The sequence below is a fragment of the Acomys minous genome (genome assembly GCF_964271855.1).
Source record: "Acomys minous genome assembly, chromosome: 1".
NCBI lineage: Eukaryota > Metazoa > Chordata > Mammalia > Rodentia > Muridae > Acomys > Acomys minous.
This window is the reverse complement of record NC_140483.1, coordinates 126286924-126314458: the sequence shown is the minus strand read 5'-3', so window position 1 is coordinate 126314458 and position 27535 is coordinate 126286924. Positions and strand designations below refer to the sequence as shown.

General features: G+C 36.8%; 1 protein-coding gene across 1 annotated transcript in view; it reads right to left on the bottom strand.

The window, feature by feature from the left end:
* The window catches only part of MMP16 (matrix metallopeptidase 16), a 252269-nt gene extending 225416 nt beyond the window's left edge, over window positions 1-26853 (bottom strand). Inside the window, exon 1 of the mRNA XM_084793541.1 lies at window positions 26092-26853. Coding sequence (XP_084649667.1) covers window positions 26092-26223 — 132 coding nt within the window. The 5' untranslated portion in view covers window positions 26224-26853. The remainder of the gene's footprint in view (window positions 1-26091) is intronic.
* Between the last annotated feature and the right edge of the window lie 682 nt (window positions 26854-27535).

Sequence of the window (27535 nt, the reverse complement as noted above, 5' to 3'; positions counted from 1 at the left end):
ATATTACTAAAGCTTATAGCCTCTTTCAGTTAACTCTCACCATATTATGATTATTAATGTGTGGGGAGACCTAGCTGGTGATGGAAGTGAGCATTTGAGATTCTAAAGAGAGCAGCATAGGAAAGTGATGCTGAAGAAACAAAGATAGCGTCAGTCCTGTTGCCCATTGTAACAGCTCTCTGAAATTCCATAAAGAACAGATAATGAATGCTTAGCTTTGAAAATTGCACAAAAAACCTTGATGTTTGAGATGCTAAAAGTGAAACTGTGCTTATATTATTAGAAATATTAAGTGCCTCACAAACAACTGTAAATATAGCTTAAAATGATTAGTGATTGTATGTTTTACGCTTGTTATTCTAACTTATTAGAAAGCTGAAACAAGAGAAGTGAAAGTTTAAGACCTTCCTGGACCACAGAGTGTGTTCAGAGACAGACTCTAGAGACAGAGTCTCAGAGTGAAATAAAAATTCTCTGGCTTTGTAGTTCAGTGTCAAAGAACCTTCTTGGTATGGAAAAGGCCCCGGGTTGAACCCCTTGTCACTTATCTCTCTGTCTCTGTCTGTCTGTCTGTCTGTCTGTCTGTCTGTCTGTCTGTCTGTCTCTCTCTCTCTCTCTCTCTCTCTCTCTCTCTCTCTCTCTCTCTCTCTCTCTCTCTCACACACACACACACACACACACACACACACACACACACTACTTAATACTATACAACATTTATCCAGCATATAAAATGACAAGCCCTTTATTCTTCCTCATAACTTGTTTAGATGGCATTAATATGTTATTTTCACTCCCAAAATAAGCTACTGCTTTTACTTTAGTGAAAATCCTAAACACTGGTGACTAATGCATAAAAATATCCTTGAGCGGCAAATGGGCCCTATCTAATCGAATTAATTAGCAATTCAAAATGTTTGTGAAAGTAGCAAAATCCAATTTAGTCGACTATTGTTCATTTTTTAAGTAAAATTACAATTTAACTGGCAATTAGAGTAAACATGTTCTAAAATATGTTAATATATTGCTTTTGATAAGGAATATTGACCATTTCTTGAACTTACAAAATATTGAAAATATTCCTTTTAGCTTATACTATTCATATTAACAATTACTATACATTTGAAATATTATTTCATATACCTATTATCTATAAAATACTTGCCTTTTTTTCTTTATAGAAACAAGAGAATTGCAGAATATTGAGCAAACTGTCCAAGATTGCCTAGATTAAGGAAAGTCCCCTTCTCTCTCAGCTTGAACCATTTCTACATATTCCATATCCTATCAGCCAATGTTTATGAAATGACTATTGTGTGTCAGGCCTCTCATTATATAACATCTAATTGAAAAAGAGACAAAGAAAATATAAAGAGCAATGAGAAGGTGATGCTAATTATGATGCTAAGAAGATGATATAAGAGCTAAAGCAAGTACTATCTCAACTGCTTTAGCGTCAGTCAGCAGCACAATAGAAAAAATTTCATTTTAGTTGACTGTCTATAATGAAGTTTTATAGACATAAAGAAATCCTAAAGGCATAACTTTCTGACTACATGGGTTTGCACATAAAATAAGCTTGCTTGATAAGCCATCTGGGCTTGGGTTACAGTTGCCTAAGTCAACATCTGGAATTCAAATTATCTATGAGCAGCAGAAATGCATCACTGAATTCTCAGTTTATGTGTTTGATATGTGTGTAACTGCATTCATTTGTTTTGGGCAAAGTTAATATTTTACTCATGTAAAGAAAAAAAAGAGCAGATTCAGTTGAGTTTTCATCTCTAGTTTTAGAGGCTTAGATTACTGTTCTATAATCACTACAACCTACAAATTAGAGTGCATACTTCAGGATAAACATAAAGAGTCCACGCTGTTCCTGCTACGTTCCTTCCTAGACTTAAAGCTATTCTCCTCTTCAAAAGATTTCACATGAAATGCTATTTTCAATTGATGATGACTAATTACCTAACTTTAGAATCCATAATGTGAGCTTTCCAAGGACTTGGAAGAAAAACAATAGAATAAATGAAGAAATCCAACACTTTCAGATAAAAACTCCTTTAAGTATTTGTAAGCGGTTATGGAAGATAAAATGGAAAGGAAAAAGAAAAATTATAGAGTGATAGAATGTATAGATTGGACATGGAGTCCAGTAAATATTACTCCTAGACATTTTCATTTAAAATGCTATACTACAAAGAACGTATCATAAACCAGTGAATATTTGGCTGGTGACCTTGCTGTTTCTGTGGAGCAAAGTCTGAAGAAAATATCTTTCTAATGTTCTTTTTTTTTTCTTAATCCTAGTGTTCACATCAAACACAAAAGATTCTGAAAAGAATTCACAAATGCTTTCCAAACCTTGATCTGTTCTCATGAAATACGTGTAGGTTGAAGAGGACAGTAACTGGAAATTTAGTGGAAATTCTATGGAGATGAATGAAGCACAGATGGTGTTACATCACTTGTCCAGGCTATATTTATATATGCAGAAGGATAGTATCATGAACCCTTTACTATGCCATGTTTCTCTAACCAGCCACCAAAGATCACATAATATGTACATGTCAGTTGAAACTTGTTATAGAGACTCCACAATTAATATAATTTATTTCTGTTGCTCTTGGTTACCTCCAAAGGTAGAAAAAAAAGGTTGCTAAAGACACCATACACTACAGACACAGGACTCAGAGGATCTGAGATGGATCTGATCTGACCAACTCCTCCCTGAGGACTAACTTTCATTGTACTAGGCAATCTGCCAAGGGAAGACAGAATCAAAAGTCCTACCTAACTGTGCCATGTTTCGAACCACAATAATGGTGAACATGGCACGATGGGCCTAACTGCACAGCAGTGGCAGCCATAGTGTGGCGGTAACCAATGGCTTTCTAAGGGCCATAATTCCTGCTCAATGGGAGGGAAATCCTGTCTAGCCAACTACCAGGACTAATGAGGGCAAAGATCTCGAAAAGAATACATTACTACTATTATTGGTAACTTTACTCTAAATATTTATCCTTCTTCCTGCAGATGAGTGTGACCCTCACCCAAAAAGCTTCTCTTTACAACAGATACAAGGGATGTGCTCACTGGGTGCCCAGCCCTAATGAACATATCTACAACACAATTCATGACCTAAGGCTCCTGGAACATTGAAAGCGAGGGAAGAAAGATCATAAAAACCAGAGAACTACACGAACAGCTGTGAGATTGTGTCTCCTAGAAATGGCAGAAAAAACTTTCTCTATAATATCTCACAAGTATGTCTGCCTAAACAAGGTCTGGATGATGACTACAGTAATAGGCACGCCAACATTATAGGTGGAAATCTCACGGGATCCCACACCATAACAAAGAACTATAGGCAGCTAAGGACTGCTAAGAGACAGAGAAGTAGTCTTTCCCAAGGACGAGTTGCTTGGCAGGTTGTGCAGTGTTATGTGGTCAGCCTTGAAGTAATATACACAACACTATACAACTTAGCAAGTTGCATTTATATATTTGTGGTGTGTGTGTGTGTGTGTGTGTGTGTGTGTGTGTGTGTGTGCATGTGTGCACAGATGCACATGTGTGTGTCAATAAAAACTGAAGAAAAAGAATACATACATTTAAAAATGAATGGGTTTAGGGGTCATAAGAAGGCGTGAAAAAAGAAAAAGAGGTAAGGAAATGATATAATTATTATTTAATTTTAAGTCACCATTAGTAAAACAGAAGTATTTCCTGAATGATTTTGAGGTTAACTTTATTGTACACCCCTTCAATACTCATGATGAATATAAGAAGATAGATCCATCTTAAGCATCTAAGTACAGGCAGGGTGGGAGAGAGTGCACTGCTTGTAATTGCCAAATTTACATGTGGAACAAAAGATGGACCAGAGAATTACAGGCCAATAAACCTGAATTCAATTTAGAGAATGAAATGGAAAACACATGCAGTTGGTCAGATAACCCTTAAGGAAATTCTATAGCTGCATTTCCCAGAGCAAGATCAATGATTTGGCAACATTAAATCACGTAGGGGGAGGAAAATACGTTCTAAAAAGTGTTTCTACCTCAGTCATCCTTACGGGAGATTACTCTCTTAGACCACTTACCTCAGGAAACCCATCTGCACTATGAAGTTTGAGAGGCACAGTGACACAGGCGTCATAGAGAAGCGTTGACAGTGGAGATGGATAAATGGAAGATTAAATACCAGTGCATGTTGTCAATTTAATGTCATTTATTTTGTGACACTATGACTGTGTCTTATAATGTGGTTCACCAAGATATTTCCTTTTCATCTTAATCCATGGTGTTTATACAATGAGAGGAATAGAACAGAGAACACCCTCCACAGCAAAAATTACAATGGTCAGATAAATGTCAAACCTTTGTCTTATGTATCTACACTATGAAACTGCATTTGTATCTGTTACCAATTTGGGAAATCTACACTGCAAACGGGTTAGTACATTTTCTTTCACGGATGACTTGTTCTTTACATTAACTCAATGTATACAATCTTACTTCCTGCTACACACACACACACACACACACACACACACACACACACACACACACAAGTTTCAATATATTTAAAGCGCAGAATTAAAAGTGTCCCAAAATCAAATCCTCTAATTAATGATCACATTGTATTTCTGAATGTTCTATCTACAATCTACTTCAGAGGGAAGCAGCCAGAAAGGAAAGGCTCATGAGAATAAAAACTGCATTTTTCCTTTCCTACTTTCCCTTCATTCCCAAAGGATAGATCAGGAAGAATCACATCTTAACCATCCCTGCCATACAAAACATTCAACCTCCTGCTGGTTTTAAACACACTCAGAGCTCTATGGGAGCATGCAGCCACCTAAAATCTTTGGGTTATGGTAATATCATCAAAAGAGCCATCTTGATGTGATTGATTAACATGTCCATAAGCTGTTCATGAGGCAATGCTGTCATGAGACATGGGGAAGTAGATGGAGAAAAACATTAAGTCAAATGAATCACAGAAAGGAGACTCTTCTCATGAAACTCTTTCCTCCTTTTTTGCTTTGTTTTGTTTTTGTTTTTTTGAGGTAGGGTTTCTCTGTGCAGTCTTGGCTTTCCAGGAACTCAATCTGTAGACCAGACTTCCTTCAAACTCAGTGAGGTTCCTGGCTCTGCCTCACTGAGTGCTGGGAATAAAGGCATACACCACCAGACCAAATTCCCATTGCCCTTTAATCTCTGAGAAGTTAATTTATAAAGGAGTCATTAAATCTCCATTCATAGAACTAACATTAGAAGTGTATTCACTTATTTCCTATGCCAACTTCATATCTGCATTCCTACAACCACACCAAACATGAAAGCCTATATATCTGTATGTCTTAGGTACTAGACACAATCTAGAATATATATTTATATTGCTTGAGATTCCAGTCCTTTCCTGCTAAATTAAACATGAAAGTCTGCCATGGAGGAGAATGCCAAGAGGCATTTACACTGTAATGATGAAAAATGTGGACACATGAAAGTTATATCTCAACAAAGCAGAGTCTAGTTTATTTACATATTCAACTACCATGACTATAAACAAACATTTTAGGGAAATACTGTATCCTTCCGACACAAGTTGATTATACTGAGAATGGTATCTAAGTTTCTGCTAATAAGCTATAAAATTTAAACATTCTATATTAAATATTAATCAATAATTATTAAACATAAATTCTTGTGTGCAAGCATTTGTACAGCTGCATGTGTCATAGCACCTGTAGGGACTCAAAGGATAGCTTGGGGATGTTTATTACTGCCTCCTTCTACCTTGTGGGAATTCACCTTGGATTATCAGGCTTACCTGTAAGTACTCTTACCTACTAACGCACCTCAATAGCCCATCATCCTTGATGTCTTGAAGAAACAGAATAATCTCTAATTAGAGTTCTATGCAATAATTCTGAAACAAATGCTATTCTTCACAAAGATTAGCTGAAAGGGAAGGGGAAGTCCTTTCCTTAGGTGCTCTTGTTCCCTTTGTATCTTCCTTTTCAACCCCTCTCTGCCTCTTTGATAACTACAGTACATCTTGGATGTAGGATCTAAAAATGAAGAGCCCCTGTAGTGCAACTATCTGATCCTCTTCCTTATTCTGTCCTGGAAGCTGGCAAATATTTTGTTCATTTCACTATGTCTGTGACTTATTTGCTACAATGTTTAAAAAAATACTGAGACATATATAAAAACTTGATAGATTTTCAAAAGCTCTCTTTGAATTACACATAAATATGCATGTTATACTCTAAATCTTTTCCTTATGAACAGTGAGATATATATACAGATATGACATGATGTGTATATAGTTAGGAATCTGTTTAGTTGTAACATTGCATATAAACTTAAACAAAGATGAAAGAAAGATACTCTTGTTTAAAATGTCCAGCGCTGTGATGACTGAACTACAGCTACAATGCAAACTTATCTCTGCTACTAAGAAAAATAATATATCACCAATAAAAGTATTTGAAACAAGATGAATTTGGCATTGTTTGAACTCTGAATCCATTTAATAACATGCCTTCACTTTTGATCCTTTTATCCCACCAACACTGGATTGTAAGAGCCACACTAATAAATGTATACATGAATGTTCAAACAGACAACTTTACTATGTCAGAGTAATGAGAGATCACTGTCTATTCTGTCAGAAGTGGACAATGCTCATCCGTACCATTCCATAATGATTTATGACCTCTAACTAGGAATAATCTAGCTCAGGTGTTCATAAATCTATTATGGACACCAATGTCTTAAGTCCTAGTTTTTACTGTTTTACATGACAATGTCTTTTCCCTTCTTTTCTTTTGAGAAAATTTGTTTTATTGTTTTATTAATTTTCAAACTTTGTATGAAGTATATGGTTAGTCATAGCAACAAGAACATCTATAATTCCATCATTTAAAAAAATGGTGGGTCCAGTGAGATGTCTCAGTTAGTAAAGTGATGATTGGGAGGTAAATAAAAACTATCTATTTCTCCTGTCTTCACCTTGAGGAAAAACTTATAGCATAAGGCCAAATTACTGCTCAGGACCAGCCTTGAGCATCTGGACTAGTCTCCATCATATTAGCTACACTTAATTTAATTTCTCTCCTTGCTATATAATTTGTCCATAAATAATGTCTCCACCGTTCTTTTCTACACTGCCATTTCACTCTGCACTTGTGATAGCATTCTCCAGAGAGTCACAGCGGTGATGTACAAGCGCACTGCAATCCAAAGGAGTGGGAGGGGAAAATGACAGATAAGGGGAAAGTTGGAGAGAAAGTAAGGAAGGAATGGAGCATATTTCAGTAGGATAGCTGAAGATGCAGAAGTGGAGAGAAGGCAGATTAATGGCAAGAGCAAAAGAAATGGGAAGAATAAGGCATTGACTATTGATGACCTATACAGTATGCCTCTTCAGTTTCTGGAAAACTTCTTTCCCTGGTGCTCCCTGACTCTAGCACCTGACACTTATGCAGTTAACACATTCTGTGACGTTCATGGATAGCTAGTGCCCTAATGTGAACTAATCCTAGATCTTCTCTTGAGTTTTGTACAGTAAACTAGGAAGTAAACACATACTAGAAAAGAAAGTCATTTTTTACTATCTATATGGTAAAGGAAAAATGTGTCCATTGATTAGGGACCCACATCACACAGAGAAAAGACCCTGTAACAAAGGAATGACGCCAGCCAATGAACTGAAGCAGAATTGGGACTAACAAAGAGAGAGAGGTGGGGTTGCTCTGTAGAGACAAGAGGTTTAAAACTGTAGAGAAGTGTAGATCTAGAAAGAGTTTGGGGTGAATAAGGACAAAATGCTTTGTGTGAAATTCTCAGAGAACTAATATTTAAAAAGTGAGAAAAATGTGTCCCTTGCTTGCTTGGTCCATCTGGTCAAAAGTCTGAACTACATTCATATTTTCTCTACTGCTTAAATTGTGTCAAATGGGTCCTTGCTGCATCATGAAACCAAGAATCTTAAGTAAAAATCTTGAACGAAACAGCCCAACTTCACATCATCATCATCATCATCATCATCATCATCATCATTATCATCATCATCATCATAACTACCTATTATTTTTTCAAAGAAAATTTTCAATATCCCACCATTGGAATAGTTATGGAAACGCATAAATAACTAACTCAGGCATTCAAACGCCCACAAAACTACAAAGAAAAGTTAACAGAAAAATAAATATATGAAAAAAGGTAACAAATTCTGTTGGTTAGAGAAGTAATAGAAGACTAACTAACTATTTGTGGTATTGTACTTATTACCTTTCACCATCAACGTAACCCTGAGCTACATTCCCACTTAGTCTCCTACCCTCGTTGTAAATTTTAAAACAATATGCAGTGTATATAGAATAATCCTGTAAAAAATAATAATGATTTTAATTCTTTATAAAGTTAATGATTTACAATTGAAAAGAAGTAGATGTCCATTCTGTTTTTTAATGTCTTACATTTTAATTAACTTTATTATGAAAAGTTTGCAAATAAAATTTTCCCTTAAAGTCATAATACTGCTGATACTGTCTTATGTTGATATAATTACTTAACACTGCTCCATTAAAAACAAGGAAAAGAAACTAGGCAAAAACGTAAATTAGGGGAAAACAAAAGAAAGAACAAAAAGTGCTTAGATATAACAACCTATGATGATTTAGCAATGCATTTAAAAAAAGAGTATATACAAATCAGTCATTTCTTTTTAAATAAATAAATATATGGTCAATGCAGTAAAAATCCCAATTCTGAAAAGCAATAAAAAGGAATATAAAATTTACTTTTCGGTAAAAAGGTGAACTACTGAAAGAAAAAGCAAATAGCTTGATATATTCCCTGAAAGACTTTCTAGTCAATTGGTTTGAACTCAGAAATAAGCTGAAATATGTATGAAAATTAGTGTATGGTAATGTAGCCTTCTCAAGTATTCCCTCTCCATTTTCCACATACTTATTCCTAATCTCACAGCCAAGGTGTATATATTAGCACCTTGACTTTGGTGTTTGCCCTTGTCATCTGTCTACTTTGCTTCATGCAAATAAGTTATATTCTAGTTGCAAGGCTAACACTTAACACATCACAAGCACAGGTACGAATACTTGTTTTCACTCAGGGCTTTTATCATCATCAACTGAATAAAGAAGTTTATTGGATACACGCACGCACGCGCACACACACACACACACACACACACACACATGTATATTTAAGAATTAGGAAGTACATCGAGGAGACATAGAATTTAACAGGTGTTAGTTCACCATAAAACTTAAGCAATACTTTTATAATAGAAATATTCTTGTAAAAACACACCTACCTTTTCATAAGTTACCACATCATATTAATGTATAAGTCTTATATAGAAAATTTGCTTTAGTATGTTGTTATATTAAGTGGTATAGAACTTTATATATAATGGCTTATTAAAAGAAGGGAGAAAACAGAAGGAATGAAGGGAGGAAGGGAAGAAAAGAGTGATGATTAAATTGAACTGAGTTTATGTGTGTGTGTGTGTTTTCTGTGAGTATATATGTATGTGTGTCCTGAAATTTTCTGATTTATTCCAATAAGAGAGACAAAAATAAAATAGGTTAAAAAACAAAAGGAAGGGGCTGGAGAGATGGCTCAGTGGTTAAGAGCACCGCCTGATCTTCCAAAGGTCCTGAGTTCAATTCTCAGCAACTACATGGTGGTTCACAACCACCTGTAATATGATATGATGCCCTCCTCCAGCCTACAGGTGTATTTGCAAGCAGAGCACTGTATACATAATAATAAATAAATCTTTAAGAAAAATAAAATAAAAAATAAAAGGAACTTCTAAGTTCTGAGCATATGGCTCCTCTCAACCATTTGTCAGATAGCCATCACTAATACTGTCACCATGTTTTTATGTTAAAAGCAAAGTGAATAATAGTTGCTTAATCTTAGAAGGCACCTCTCCACTCCTTATACTATAGAAGATGCAATCTAGACACAGTCTATGTACTAGTACAAGAGGGTTGGAATTTGTGTCCTTCTTCCTCTCTTCCTGCCAGGAAGAAAGTATTTTTCAAAAGTCTATAACCCCTTTATATGCACTGAGTCAACTCTTCAAGTGTCTCTAGAATTGTGTTGTTGAGCACAAAATGTATGACCTAGTTTTGATGTGAGATATTTAAAAGAAATTCAGATTACATTTTTAATAATTTTTGGAGTTTTGTGCCCTAATACATGCAAAAGATAAGAGTATATACATCTTTTCCTCAACCATTGGTGAATGATGATAGAGAACACTCTTTCTTAATACCTATATCAAATGTACCGTCGAAACATGAGGGAAACCAGAAGGAGCAATCCAGTCCAGAAGCACAGTTTGTAAGCTAGTCAAGAATTAGTCAGTCAAGTGGGTAAAATCCCTCAGATACTTCATGTTAGAACCAATCAATATTGTTAGCAAAATAACTGAAGAAAAGGTAGGATGCTCTATTATCAACCAGGGCAAGTAATGAGTTAAGAGACAAACCGTAAACGGGTCAGAATATTACTAGCCACTTACACATTTGAATCTAGGTGATCTTATCCATTCGTTTCTTGAGTGTAGAGCTAGTGGGATCTTCCCTCTTAGCACAGCAATCTCCAGCTCCCTGAACACAAAAGTGGCCAAACAAATACACTGTCTCATAGCAAGCTGCACTTGACTATGGGAAACAGATTGGATCTTTTGCACAACACCTGGACAGTAGATTATTTGCAAGGTATCTAATTGGCTCTGATATTCCAAGTTTATTCATATACTCTGAGCAAAAAGGAGAAAAAAAACCCTTTCAGTCCCTCTAAAGTTCTCTCCACGCAAAGATGTATTTGACCTATAGGGTTCAATAAAGAAGAATACCAAACTCAAAGCCCAGAGAAGCATAATGAATCTAGCTATTTTATGCCCACCGGGCAAGTCTTAGCATTTAGTGAGCAAGTCGACGGATTGTCAACAGTAATGTTTGAGAATCTGCTGTAAGATTTTTTCCCTTAGAAATGACAGGGAAGCTATACCTGTATACCTCAGCAATATGCAGCCTACAAAAGACCTGAACATTATCAGTATCAAGAGGCATGGTAATGTGGATGGGGGAAACATTAGGGACTCACAGCACTAAGCACAGAACTGCAGGCAGCCTATGATAGCTAGGAAATGGCGAATTAGCCACTCACAAGGACCAGTCTTCTAACTAGTTATCCAGTACAAAGTGGAAAGCCCTGAAATCATACACAAAAACTACACTGCACAGACTCAGCAGGTTTTGTATATGCTTCCTAGGTTAAACGGTTTTCAAAAATTGCTATGAAATCTGCTATTTTACTCTCATTTCCTTCCAACTGCCTGTTGAGCTCACCAGAGGCTATGTATAATATTTTGCAATGTTGCTTATTTAAATGTAGAGATATGAAGGATAAATTAACAACACTTTCAACTGGCTACAAAAGGTATTTGAGAAAAGGTAAAACAGTGCTACTTTTCTTAAAGTTTTGTAATAATAAATTTCATAAAGTATTATTTTTATAATACAAATATATTGACATTACTCTTACTGGATTTCTAAAGAAATATGTTAAAGTTTATCATGTCTTTCTAATAATATATCACAGATATAAAACACATGCTATGGTTATTTGGGTTTTTATTTCATTTTAGATGCATAAAGACCATCCCTGTAATAAATCACAGGATGCAGAAGTTGAATGTTTCTCTATCAGGCTGGAGAGAGCAATAGGCTTTGACATTGAGAGGTCTTGCAAATGAGCCATGGAATAATACAGCGTGAGGAAACTGGAGCTACTAAAGCCTAAAACTCAGGCTGCACAAAAGAAATGAAAAGTGTGGAGCTATTTAAACACAGGCCATAAGGCAAGAGATCAGAAGTGGAGACTAAGGGCCAATATTCAGGAAGATTGGGCTCTAGCCTTGAAGTTCATGCACATGTGGTAAGGGAGTGGCCTTGATTTAGTTGAAAACATAAGTAAGCAAAAATGTAGAGGGAAGAGATCAGTTTCTTGTTTATGAGGGTGGCAGATGAGAGCAGGGGTACAACTGCGAAAAGAGGTGCAAACGGGAGATTTTTATTTTTAATGGCAGTGGTATCCCTGTTGTGCTTTAGCCACAGGAATTCACTACTCTACTAAAACCAAGCAATAAAAAAAAGAAAACATCGTATTCTGTAGTTAAGCATTTTACCGTTTCAATGTATTCTTTCCCGTGTCTATTTAGAGATAGCTATATATGAAATTGTGAACTGCTAACATTGACTTGGTTACTATGTATTAAAAATGATTTTAGATATCCAATATGCTACTTTTTTGTCTTAATTTACTTATTTTTATTTTATGTCCATTGCATGTATGTCTGTGTGAAGGTGTAAGAACTTGGGTGACAGACAGTTGTGAAGTATGATGTGGATGCTGGGAGTTGAACCCAGGTCCTCTGGAAGAGCAGTCAGCGCTCCTAACCACTAAGCCACAGTATGCTACTTTTAACATGTCTGTTGAGGTATGCCGAATAGCCAGTAAGTAGTACATACTTAAAAGAAGCTGATAAATTTTGGCCTTCATGTGAAACTGACACTGCAAACAGACATTAAAATATCCTTCACCTAGGATTTCTTCTGGAGTGCTCCTGATCCTTCCATCTAGATAGGTTGCCGAGCCTCTTTATCGCCATCGGCTTCCTCTCTCGTCCCTCAGGTTGGCATCCTTTCTTTATACTTTTATGGAATGGAGTCTTGCTGCTTTCTCTTTTTGTCTGCTGTGCTCATTCAACATTAATTTTGGAAAGATTCGTTCATGTTTTTTTTTTTTTGGTACTAATAATACTTTTTCTTTTTTGAATGTCCGTGTTTGTGGTGCTGTTTATGAGAAAGGTGTACTCAGATGCCAGGGAACACATGATGAAGCCAGAAGACAGCCTCTGGTGTCAGTCCTCACTTCCTCCCTTCCTGAGACAGGATCTTGCTTATTTGCTGCTGCATATGTCAGGCAAGCTGGCCAGTGAACTTCTCTGGGTCCTCCAGTCCTCACCTCGCATCTCATTGTAGAAGCTCTGAGATTCCGTGTGCTTTCCTGCCCAGTTTTTACGTTAGTTGTAGAGTCCTCACAGGCCTACATTCATCATTTCCCTCTTTCCCCCACTGAACCATCGCCCCAGCTGCACTCATTCTTGCTTTATATAAAGTGCATCCATCTATGGACACACAGGAGTGTGTTGTCCCTGCTCACATAGGTGGATATGTACATTGCCGCCCATATTTGGAATGCTTTTGAACAGGCTACATGGTGCTGAAAAGTCAAAGATAAACAGTCAGACACTGCAAGCCTAAAACGTTGTTTTCACTTTACTTTTGAGAGATATTTTCAGTGAGTGTGGAATTCTAAGTTAACTGATTTCTTTAACTTGGTTTATTCCCTTTAAGCATTTCAAGGTGTTATTTATGATTTCTGGCAAGAAATCTTTCTTCCTTTCTGTATTCTTTGATGTATAAGCTACTCTTCATGTCTCTGTTTAACATTGTTACATTGTTCTTTTGACGGTTTGCTTATCCAATTTGTGTATGGTCTATCTTGGGGATGACAATCTCGTGTGTGTGTGTGTGTGTGTGTGTGTGTGTGTGTGTGTGTGTGTAAGAGAGAGAGAGAGAGAGAGAGAGAGAGAGAGAGAGAGAGAGAGAGAGAGAGAGAGAAAGAGAGAGAGAGAGAGAGAGGTTTGTGTCTGAGTGTGTATGCTAGCAAATGTGTGTGTGTGTGTGTGTGTGTGTGTGTGTGTGTGTGTGTCTGTGTGTCTGTGTGTGTGTGTGTCTGTGTGTGTGTGTGATCTTTGGGTTCTTGGATCTGTGAGTTTGAATAAGACCTTTTACTGGGAAACTGTCTCTTTTTTTTTCCTTTCTCTTTTCTTTTGTTCTTTATGCTTATTCCTCCCCTTAAGATGCTCAAAATACCTGTATATTATGATTTTTCACATTCTGCTCATTTTAAAATTGCCTTTTCTGTGATTTGTGTGTATATTCATTCTATTACTGTGACCCAGCATTTATTCAATAATACCTAATATAATTCTAACTTTATCTTTATGTTTATTTTATTTTTCAAACTACCTATTATGATTTTGAGCTCTAGGAGTTCAATTTGTACTTTTTAAAAATACGTCCATGTGCCAACTTTTGAGCTAAACTAATTCAGTGATTTATTCTTATTTTCTAATTTTAACATCAATGTCATGTTTGAGACTCACTTACGTATACTGGATTCTGTCCTTATTCAGAATTGTTCTTTTGTGCCTCTTTCCGCACTCATAAATTATATAGGAATTGTTTATGTGTGTTATCCTGTATATGAAGGCTAGAGTACCACATAACATGCTTTCCCTATTCACTCTTCACCTTATTTTTAGAGACAGAATCTCTACCTGGAGTTGTCTTATTCAGATAGACAGGCTGGTGTGTAACCCCCAAAGGAGGCTCCTCTCTCTACCTTCCAAACCATGCAATTCAGGTCAATGTTGCCACAACCACTTTTTCCTTTCTTTCTTTCTTTCTTTCTTTTTAAATGAGATCAAGGTTTATTATTATTATTATTATTATTATTATTATTATTATTATTATCATCATCATCATCATCATCATCATCATCATCATCATCATCATTTATTTTTAACTTGGTTTCATTTTATTAACTTTTTATCCACTTTATATCCCCTTCGTAGCCCCCTCACTCCTCTCTTCCCAATCACTTCCTCCCCCATCCCCACCCCCTTTTCCTTAGAAAAAGGGAAATAATTCCCCTACCCAGCTCATCAAGTAACAGGAGGACTGAGTTTGTCCTCTTCCCCTGTGGCCTGGCAAAGCAGTCCCATTCGGGGGAAGCAATCACAAAGCTGACAACAGAGTCCATGTCAGAGACAGCCCCTGTTCCCCTTACTAGCGGACCCACATGAGGCCTGAGTTGCACATCAGCTACATCTATGTAGAGGACCTAGGTAGAAGTCATGCACGGCCCTTGGATGGTACTTCAGGGCCCTCTGGGCTCTGGTTAATTGGCTCTGTTTGTCTTCTTGTGGAGCCCCTGTCACCTCCGGGTCCTTATGTCCTTCCCCCGCAATCCTTCCACTAGACTGGTAACCACCATTTTTAGTAAGTGCTAAAGATCTAGTGTCAGGTCCTCATGCTTGAGTGGCCAACATGACTTACTGACAAATCACTGCATCCTCATACTTGATAACTTTTTACTTAGTGATAAATAGAATGAGTTTACCCTATGGGGCATGAGATATTTACTTATCTCAATAAATGCTATGGAATTTCATTGTTAAGTCAATTAGGAATGGTCCAATTATTCAGACCTCTATGAATTGTTAAGCAGAAAAACATAGTGTTGCATTTGGGCCTAGTTATTTTCCATTTATGATGGATAATTTTGTGGATTCTACATATACCTGGTGAAAATGAGGTTTTTCTGATTGTCTGGAGTAGGAGAGCAGGCACTGTTACCATTGCTTCCTAAGCACCAGTTATTACATCCTCCAATCTATATGGCTGTTTATTCTGTCCCTGAGAAGTGACTTCATAGGGAGATACAGCATTTTCAAGGAGAGAAACCTTTTCCAGATGGGTTACCTTTTCCCCCTTTGTATTATATTCTCTCCAGTATACTGTCCTGTGAACTATAGTTTCCTCAGTCTCCCTAAGCTTAGCTCATACTGTATTGGAGGGGTCTGGGTTGGGCAAACCTAAGTTTTCCTTTTTAGTAGCTCTGTTGAAAACCACTATAGAGAGAGCTCACCTCATTTGGTAGCACATTCACTACTAAATATTAAGTTACTTGGAATCATGATTGTATTTATTTTGTACTTTGGGGAAGTTATTTTGGGATGGAGCGGATAAATCAGAAAATACATTCTCATGCAAATAAGTAACACTTATTCTGAAAATGTTATTTCATCTTTGTCCAAAATCAGTTCCTAATTCTTTAATTTTGCAACAAACTAGATTGTCATCTTCTCTATTTTATGTATGAGTAATTGGAGAATGAGTCAGTAACTCTGCTCATTCAAGCTTACAGTGCGTAAGTGACACAAAGCCTACATCCCTCACACATTGTGATACACTGCATCAAGATGAAGCAAGAAAGGTATGGAATAAATCTTGAACACTGAAAATTTCACAATTTCATCTAGAGTTTTACCCTAGTAAGCTGGCTTACAAAGATTAATCTCCTTACAAAGATTAGTGAATGAATTATATGAGTCATGGTAGCTACACATAGTAAGAATCATAAAACCCGAAGCTGTTATTTAGTATATATTAGTCAGTCTCCAACTTGGACTCTGTACAAATATGGCAGTGACAAGATACCAGGCTTTTTGACAAACTTTGGAGATTTACTCAATTATTTTTGAGGCATCTACTCACTCTCTCTCTCTCTCTCTCTCTCTCTCTCTCTCTCTCTCTCTCTCAAGAAGGTCCTTTACATTACAAATAAATATTTATAATAGTTAACTTATTTTGTACCTTCTATCCAACTGATAAAAATGTATAAACATAAAAATAACAAAAATGCATATAATACAATAGACTATAGCCTCACACAAACAAGAGTCTTGGATGCACATGCCCTCCAGCAGGGCCATAAAGTTGGTGTCTGGTTAAATTTTTCTACAATGGTGAATTCATTTCCACGTAAAATATGATTGAATATTAAGGACCTTTGAACATCAAGTTTAATAGTAAAATACATTGTTATAAATAACTGAGGAATAAGATTACAATTCATCTAATATATATTATATATATATATAAAATGTCAGATTAGGTCTTCAATAAATTAGCAATTATTAATGCTTCAAATTATTTACTTTATTTATTTATTTACTATGTATACAGTGTTTTGCCTGCATGTGCACCCACGGACCAGAAGAGGGCATCCGATCACATTACAGATGTTTGTGAGCCACCATGTGTTTGGTTGCTGGGATTTGAACTCAGGACTTCTAGAAGAGCAGTCAGTGCCCTTAGCCACTGAGTCATCTACCCAGTCTTTTTTGTTTTTAAACACTAAAACTTTATTGATATGTAGATAACACTATTGAGAAGTCAAACCAAGGACCTCATATTCAATTTTATTCCAAGTATGACTCTTCTTGGAAAAGGTCCCTCAAATTCACTATGTATATTAAATGCCTTTCTTTAGTTTAGAATATAAAAGATGTCATAAATTGAAGTGGACACAATTTTCCTTACTAGAGACCTGGAATCTTTTGCCTGAACCGACTTAATCAGGAAACTGTGTTCCACACACAGCTTTCCTGCTTTAATTCTAGGCTGCTGCCCCCAAACACTTCATTACAATGCATCTCCGGCAACACTCTTTCCTTCTTTGTGACTCACTACAAAGGAGAAAGAGCTGTGCTACCTCACAACACTATAGTGATGATGAAATGTGCTAATGCAGAAAATTCAAACGCTTGTAAAGTTTTAGCATTCAATCTTTGTTACTTAACATTGTTTTATGGTTAAATTAAAACATCTGAATAAACCTGAGGTCTCTCCATTTAACTAATTATCTAGATGGTTTTCTAATTAATATATAAAGGCAAAAGAAGCCTATTTCTGCACTTCCAATCATGAGACTGACTACAGGAAGTAAAACTCCTCCTACTATTTTCACTCTCAAGGGTGAGTAACTGCTTACATAGTTTCAGTGCTGTCATTAAAGACTTGTGCTATCTACTAGCAATGAAGATGACATAGCTATTACAAGCAAATGTTATGCTCCTAATCCCAAATCACTCATGGAGTAAGCAATTAACTTGAACTTTGTACAGGAGCAAAGCAGTCAGTGACAAGAGAAAAGCTGCTGCAATGCTAAGACTGCACCACGTACAGAGGACCATTTTACCTGTAACTGGAAGTGTTCTGGACTAAGTTTGTTCTCAATGTCACAAAGCAACTGGGCACTCATTATTTTCTGCAACCTACTTGCATCTCATTCATTGAACTCATGAGGAAAGAAGGGAGGGATAGACATTTGGCTTTTTGTAATATTTCCCAACTTGTAAAACATATTATTCTGAAAATGTTAGGTGCCTCAAGACACTATCTAGAAGAAACAAGTCAGCCCATGAGAAGTATAAGCAAGCAATGTTTAAGGAAGGAATCAATGCACAAAAGATAGATAGACAATGTTAGTCAAAGAGGGACGAATGTTAATCCTTACAAACTATTATCACATGGCAGTGATTTGGTTCTAACAAGTTCCCATAGAAAAATTCCTCCAGTGAGAGTCAATTGTTTTGATTATGTCAATACTGGGCTGAGCCTCACACCTCATGTCACATCAAGTACCCACAATTTAAAGGCATGAAATGCCAGTCATGCCTTTTCCCCAAGAAAAATTTACTCTGCCTTCTCTTGTTTATAATGAAAGCAAGTAGTTGAAATTTTAATCTTGTTGAATAATTTAATTAAATTCATCTAATAAGGAGATCTGTGATAACATAGCTCATTTTATTTATCCATATCTCACTTAAATGACTAGACTAAAACACATTTTCTAAAGCCTAAATTACATTTGCAAGTAGGTTATATCTTAATTAAATGTTAGTATTCTCTAATGTATTAATGAATGTATTCTTATTCCTCTCCTTATTCCCTATAATAATAATTCCCATAAGTTGTATGTTTTTCAAATTAAAAGATTTCTAAATCTCTTGTTTAAATAAATTACTTTCATGATTTTCTGAATAACTTTGTACCCATCTTAAAAACAATAGCCATAACCATATTACAAAACCTGTCTTCATTGGAAAATATTCATTGAATATGATCCTAATAAATATTAAGATAACAATACAAGTAGATGCTAAAGGATTAAGTAGTTTTCTGTACTTTTAATTTGAGATTTTTTTTTTTGGGCTACAAGCAATGTAATATGTCTTATCAAATTAAATTCATCTTACCTCTATTATAAGACCATGAGTCATTTTGGTAATACCAAAAGCAAGTGCAGTCACCAAAAGCATATAGATTTTGACCTTTTACATAACTAAAAAGCAGAATATATAAAGCAGTGCTATATCACCACCTTCCTTAGCATACTGTCAGGCTCAAAACATTTTTTTTCATCAAAAAAAGATTAATGTCCTTCTGAGTTGAGGATATATGTAATTTTTGGTTCCAAGTGACTGCCATTCAAACCAGGTGACATCTTAAATCATGAGGTATGTGCTCACTGTCTTCTTCAAAAATCTATGATGGTCTCTGAGTCACTCTGTGACATTTGATTCCATTGAGGTCCTTTTTCTTTTTCTTTTTCTTTCTTTCTTTCTTTTTCTTTTTCTTTTTCTTTTTTCTTTTTTTTTTTTTTTTTTTTGTATTTTTAAAAATGTGTTATTCACTTTACATCCTGGTTGTAGCCCCATCCCTCCGCCCTTCCCAGTCCCACCTTCCCTCCCTCTCTCTCTCCCCCCTTCCCTATTCGCCAGAAAAGGGGAGCAAACCAATTTCTTCTAAGCCATAATAGTCCTTAGTAGACAGCTCAATTGCGCCCTCTACCATCTTTTTATATACTGCAGTTGGAGGTCACATTTGTTATATGACTCACAAAGTCACTTACAAATATAAACATAAAGAAGCAGTGTACCCACGGTGCTGGTAGTGAAGCAACACAGACTCCATGCTGCATGACAGAAGGCATCAATCAAGACTGTTTTCAACAATAACCCCGAAATTATACAAACAACCTCCTAAAACAGTAAGACAAGAGAAAAATTGATAGCTAGATGGATAGATAGATAGATAGATAGATAGATAGATAGATAGATAGATAGATAGTTTAATATCAACTTTGAGAAACACCAGGCAAAAACTCAATGTATTACAATTTTTTAAACTACCACTTGTGAGTAATAACTAACATTTTCTTGTTCCTAATATTTAATGTTTAAAGTTTACTACCTTGCTATAACATTGACTTTAAACTCACGTATCATATGATATCCGTATTTTTATTACTAACAAGATTGGGATTATTTTTTTTGAGACTTTTCTGCTAGAGACGATAATGTGATAGGATGTAAGTTGTAATGATGCCTATCCCCCAAGGTGTTAATTTTAGGGAAAATGTGAATCATCTACCTTTGTAATCTAATCTGTCCCCAAATTTAGTGTTATGTATGTATGTCCCAACCTGATATTTCATGGCAATATATACCACATGTACTGAAAACAGACTACCTACTCTAAATTTAGAACTGGCCTTTTATGTTAATTGGGGACTTGTTTTGATTTTTGGTTGTTGTTTTTCGTTTCCTTCCACTCTGTTTTGTTTTCTCTCCATGCTGTGGTAAAATACCTGACAGCACAACTAAGAGAAGTATTTGTCTGGTTTACAGCTGGAGGATATTGCTCCTTATGGAAGGAAAAGCAGAGCTTGTGACAACTGGTGCTCAGCTTTCATCTCCCTTCTGATTTTGGAAAATGGCAGGGAAGAAATGATTTGACCTATGTTCAAAAAAGAGTGAGTGAACATGCCAAAGTTGATACTATCATCCTCTGACACCTACTCCATGCTCCACTATGCTCCATAAGGAATACTTCTGTCATCCCAAGGCTACATGAAAATCATTTCATTATCTCTCTCTGTCTTTGTAGAAAACTTTTTTCCCTGTTCTATCTTGAAGCTTAATATTCAAATTTTGGTTACAACTGGTCTCTATCTTTAATTTTAGTCCTATATATAGAGAGAAATCACTTGGTCTTTAGTGGGATAAAAATGCACACACTCTTTAAATTATAAAGCACTATTTTGATGGTATCATTTAAACTATGAACAGATTTCAGCAAACTCTGCCTTGTAATAGAAGGTATAAGCTGAACTTGACATTCTCTGATTGTAACAGATGACAAGACAAAATGTGAAAAATCACATTCTTGAGCTAAACTGTCTAAGAAAAAACACATGTAGAAAAAATCATATTAACATGATTGATTTTCAGTACATTATAATACAAGAACAGGGAAGCTATTTAAACGAAATCTTTCAGAATAGCTGACATGTTCCAACCTGATAGATTATTACATAATTTGTTGTTATCATGTCAAGGTTCTCAGTATCAACACTAATATACAACTATTAGTAGTGATATCAAAAAAGTATTGTTTACTCATGCAAAGAAGTGATCCACATGTATGTGTGTATATGCATATGTATGTGTGCACGTGCACACGATATGCAGTATTCATTCAAACTATAAATCAAGCTACAAAGCAAATAGTGCCATTTCTCAGATATGTGACCTGTCACTTCCAGAGAATGATTAGTGCCTCAGCAAAAGCAATGGAATTAGATAGAAGCCAGGAAATCTATTGTCAGAAATTTTGTTCCTTATCAGCATATTATTGAAAACTTCTTCAGAACAAGTACATTGTGAGTAGCTGCAGAAGGTCTCAATGTGAAATAAACTTACATGTAACAACATTAATGCAATTTTTGAAAAATAAATAGTAATCTGAACAAGTTCATTAATGCTTTCTAATTAGATCTATATATCCTGAATAAAAAACAGCAGAAATTTTACATACATCACTTTTAACCTGACTTTAAAGATAAGAAAGTGACTGTTGAGTCTAGCTTGATCTTCATTTTCTAGAAGAGTCTGAAAGGGAAAATCCAGCTGGACAGACAGAGATGGACTTCAAGTCTAGTGGACTTTTCAAGGTGACATGGGGATAACTGTGCCTCCCTAGTCCCTATGCCTAAAGAACTCTAGATTTGGGCAAAACCTGACCAGGCATCTTCCAGAAAGAAAGGCAGGCAAAGGGAGACCCAGAGAGAAGCTTGAGAGCCCTGCACTGTTCACTCCTTGTCTCCTGCTTAGATTTGGGGCCTCTGAAACGTTCCAAATGGCCAGCACATGCGGAGTGTCTCCTGTAGCCTATGGTCCTGTAGCAGATACACACATCTATGAGTTTGTCACATGCCCCTGTTGTAGATCACTAATAGCTGCTCTGACACTGTCTATAGGATACTGTATGAAGAGGTTAGATGCGGACATATTTCTTTTTTTTTTTTAGTGCAAAATATTTTTATTTATATGAATATTGAAAAATGTTATATACTTAGATACAACTTTCATAGAACACAAGAAAAATAGCTCAGGCTTGCCCAAGATGTGGACATATTTCTATAGATGTGGACATATTTCTATGAGCGAATTAAATAATGAGTCTTGAACATTGAAACAAGTAGAAACTGAGAAATAAGAAATGGAAGTTTCTCAACATACAGCACTTTTAAATCTATAAACTATAAGTATTTTTATCTTTTCACACATCTCACAATCAGTTATTGGCAATTTCAAATGTACTACTCTGATATCCAAATCAAACTTTGATCTTTTAGATAGATCACACAAAGAAAAAAATATGGAACCGATCCCAACCAGCTATATAAACAAACTACAATAGAAATTTTAAAAAATGGTTACAGTCACGATTCATAACACTTAATACATGATCAATATGACATATGGAATCTTACTTCTATTATTTAAGAAAATTAAATTTTGCCTCATTGAGATTCCCTTCACAAACCTTAATAATCATTTTCCATTTAGCTCTATGTATTGTTCAGTTTTACATGGTTTACTTTTACCATAAATATGACTTTAAATGACTTTCCTCCTAACAAAATGTATTGTTGCTTAAATATTAATTTAAAAATAGTAATATATGACATGCTATGTAAATTAATAAATTATTATTATCATGAACTATAATGTAGTTCAAGTTTCATAATAAAAATGGATGTATTCATAAATAAAGCCCCAGAATCATGAAGATCTCTGATTCCTAATAATGGCTTTAAGAATAAAATTATTTTGAGTGTGGGAATTAAATAATTTCTTGCTAATAATTTAGCTGCTTCTGACCAATGAATACCTCAGCCTTAGACTGTTATCCAATGATAGTAGTTTTGACTTTCAGTTAGTATTAGTCATGCTATGCCTTGTAACGTGGTGACTTATACTATTATAACTTCAAGGATATAAAGAGACACTAGTAATGAATATCCACTGACAGGTTAAGCAGGGTATCTATTCATAGTACTACCTTGAATTAATAGATACTCTATTTGCTTTTTGAAAATCTCAACAACAACAAAAATCCCTTTATCATTGACTTCATAAGAATGTCAATTTTTTCTACCATACATTCTGAAAGTAGAACCCTTTAAATGTTTGTTTCCTTAAAAATCAGAGAAGAAAGTGTTAACATGAATATCTCTTCTAGGAGAAAAAATAAATAGAGGCTTTTTTTAAAATCACAAATCATACAGATAAAACGTAATGGAGATCACAAATTTAGTTTTGCAATGAATAAAACATGGTAATCTTAGTTGACAGCATAAAAGGCATATTTCCAAAGCTTTGATCCAACTTCATAACTTAAGAGTATTTACTAGAAAAAAAGTCAGGATCCTATTAGCCTCAAGCATGATTGACAGTATTGCTCTCTTTATTTTTAAATATTGTCTTTAAGAGTCAGTGGAATAAAGTATTCTCATTGTGTATGTTTTGCAACCAAAACTAAAGAGTTCACTATAAGTGCCTCTCCTGCAGAAGATGTGCTGAAATAGTCCTCCTTTTAGCATTTCCTATTAGAAAGAATTATCTAATAAATATTCATCAGGCATAAAAACAAGTCAGAAAATGTCCCATTATCCTAGATCCTGTATAAAATATTTATTTCACTATCAGCTACTTGTGTGATTAATATATAATATATTAATATATATTATATATACTTATATATATATATATATATATATATATATATATATATATATATATATATATTAGGAAGCCTAGAAATCTACCAAAAAAAAGTGCTAAGGAGTTTCAAGCTACTGGAAATAATAGAAAGTGTGAGACATAATATCCTATAAATCATTAGAAAATTCCCTTTGTGTTAAGTAAGCTCACTGAGGTCTCAGAGGGCACATGACTCTTTCATCTGTCAGCTAAATCTTTGCATTGTACAATAAACATGACAGGGATAACTTAAATACTCTAAAATAGGGAGAGTGGCTCTACAAACAGCTCTTCACATAAACCTTGCGAGATGAAAAGAGATATTTGAAATTCAATATGAAATCATTTTTATAAAAGTATCTCAACCTCTTTCAGGTAACAGTATCTGGTTGAACTGACTGAGGGATTCCAATATAAAGTAATGCAATGTAACCTATATCTAGCCTCAGAAAACAAACCTAATAATCATCAAAACATAGATGTCATTCAATCCTGTAAAGGTAAGTTAAGAGCTTCCCATAGCAGGCAGCTATCCACCCAGGCTCAAATTCCCATAGGAAGCAGGATGCTGGCCAGCACTTACTCTAACCGCCTCTGCCTCATCCCCTCCCACCAAGCAACAGCCCCTTCTGTATTTAGCATTATAACAGCAGCTCAGCTGGCTATTTTCATTCCTTCAGTCCTTGAACTAATCAATCAGTCCTTCATTTCAACTAAATTATCTCTTGATTTAAGTATTAGTGCAGAATCCATAATGACAGCCAGTTCTAAAAGTTCAAATTTTCCACCAAGGAAAGTCTGCCCCTTCAGCTTCTTTCCATTGCTATTTTTATGTAGAAATTCAGACTGTGTGCTTGGAAGGGTTAACCCTTTGTGTGTGTGTGTGTGTGTGTGTGTGTGTGTGTGTGTGTGTGTGTGTGTGTGTTTCCTTTGAAACATATCCCTACTTAACATCTGCAAACTTTCTAATTCCTGTGATGATGGCTCTTACTTTTTCAAATGCATTGCTTCTACCCCATTATATGGAATCCAAAGGACAGTCCATGGAAGACTTTGCCTCCACACATGGCACTTATTATGAACACTTTGCTTATAAATTGTTTCCATGAAACATATTCAAACTGTGTGCAACAGGTCCAGCTATTGTGTATACACAAGCTCCTAACACCACAACAGGAACAAGAACCTGTTCATGGCAACAACACAAGAACCACACCAACCCTTGCTGTTTCAACCATAATTTTTTTTTAAAATATATGAAACCATCCCTGGTACATAATCAAGAGAAGTTTGTATTACCCAGACCCTCCCACAGACTCAACCTTAAGTGTAATGCTATGTTAAGGAACTGTGTAACAGTCCAGGTATGCATGCCTTGACTGACATACTGCACCTGAGTGGCTTTAGTGCTCAGTGGATGACAGGAAGAGCACTTTTGCAAAGGTCTGGCAAGTCCTTATGCATAAGTTCCTTACTGTTTTTGCTGTCTGTTCCCAAAGCCATCACAGTAAAACCAACGACAATCTAAGATGTCTAGGCTTTGTCATGCCAGTGTGAAATCGAACTTAACAACACACCTCCGAACTATTAGCCAGTGCCACGTTGATTTCCAGTCCCCTGGGAGGGCAGCGAGTAGGCACTTAGAGAGGGGATGGATTTCATGTGCTCTGTACAGTTAGATCTAGTTACAGTGTATTAAGTTATGTCTAATAGAAAGACACTGTCTGCTCGAGTGTTTTATCACAAAGTGGTGTTATTAAGCCCATCAAGTATTCCCCTGCTCTCCTTGGGTTCTTTGATTTTACCTCCCTTTGTTAGGTACAGACCACAAGGAAAAATATAGCAGGAACAATACCCAGGCGGCACATGATGCCAACCAATAATCTTGTTTCCCTTGCAGTGTATCCAGCATGAAGTCGAGCTTTCTTATAGCTAGCTACACGTTTGCTCTAGATAGAACATTGCCTCTTCCCTGGCTAAGCAGCACCAGCGTGCTACAATGTGTCTTTGAGTGTGCAGCATCGTGCTTTGTGCAGCTGGGGATAACGGATTGCCAGTCTCCAGGCATCCATCACCTACAACACTGGCAAAACTCAACAAGGGTTTCGGTGGCTAGCTGGCAAGGGAAACAATGTGCTCTAAGCTACAAAGATCCGAGGAGTGAAGGAAAGGTTCCAGGGAGCAGCCAGGCAAAGGGAGAGGAAGGAAGCCTTGTACTCTTACCTCCACATTGAAATAAGGCTCCGTTCTGCAGACTGTAGCACATAAAATCCAAAGCAGGGTTTGCAAGAAAAACACCCCCGAACGATGCACGAAATCCAACCTTTTTCCAGTGCTGAATGCGAATAAGATCATAGTGAACTGTGCCTCAACGAATGGACGAGCTCCCCTGCCTTTTCTCCCCCTTTCCCAATACCCACTGCTTCGTTTCCTTTAAAAGAAAAAAGAAAAAAGAAAAAAAAAAGTCCTAGGATGGGTAGAGCTTGCAGGTTCACCAACCAGTCCAGGGGAGGAGATTAGCGCCAGGCTAGGCAGCCAGGGAGGAGAGGAGGAAAGGCAGGGTCAGCAGCGGTAAGTATTCACCATCCTCACCCGGCCGTCGCCCGGAACGTGGCGCCCAAGTTCACCCGCGATTCCGATTCCCAGCGCCGCCAAGTCGCAGCCGCCGCCTCCAACCCGTGCGTCCTCCGCCTTCTCCACCTCCTACGCCCGCCGCTGGTGCCCCCAGTTTCTGCGGGAAGGGCCTCAGCTGCTCCCAGCTCACTGCTTCTGCTGCTCCTTCCCTCCTCTCCGCTCCCCTCCAGAATGTTCATCCGTAATCTACATAACTCCTCCTTCCCGGGGTCTGCCGGGCTCTTGGGGGCCCCCGCGCGCGCTCACACTCACACCACATACGCGCGCGCACGTTAGCTTCTAGACACACACACACACACACACACACACACACACACACACACACACACAAGCACACTAACACAGGGGCACACACAGCCCGAAACACACGCAGGCGCGCTTCTTAAAGGAGAAGGCTGGTAAAGGCTGCCTCTTGGATACAGTATGGCTATGGTGCACTGGATTAGATACCCGGCCCTTGCTAAAGGCTCCAGTTGGTGACAAACTCTCTTTCCTTATTACCTGCCCCCATCCAGAAGTCTGATAACTACCAGGAGAATCCATTCCTACACCTCTCCCGCCCCCTGCTCTCTCATCTAAAAATAAGAGCGCCCCTCCCCAACTAGGGCTTGGGGTGGAGCTTGGGCTGTAGATTTGGGTGGAAGCTGAGGAGCTGCTGCCTAGGCCTGCTCTTGAAGAATATTCAGCATCTTAGAGAGATTCAAAGAGATCCCTAGTGCTAGAAATCAGAACAACACCCAGGTTCCCGTGCGTTGCTTTGTGGCTGTGTCGTGGGTCAGTTACCAGGGCTAAGTTTGTAAGATGGAGATGGCAAATACCTGCCATCAAAAACTTTATGAGGGTCCCCTAATTCTGTGACCTGGAGTCTCCCAGGCTCATTGTATTCTGCCTTAGAGGCTCAGGAAATAGGCACAGGTTTTGGTAGACCAGTCAAAGCCAGAATCCACATGAAATGGTCTTCTTCAAATGAGTGGTGAATACATTGGTGTAAATGCTGATATTTAACCCATCTGAGAAAAAGAGGTGGCAGCAT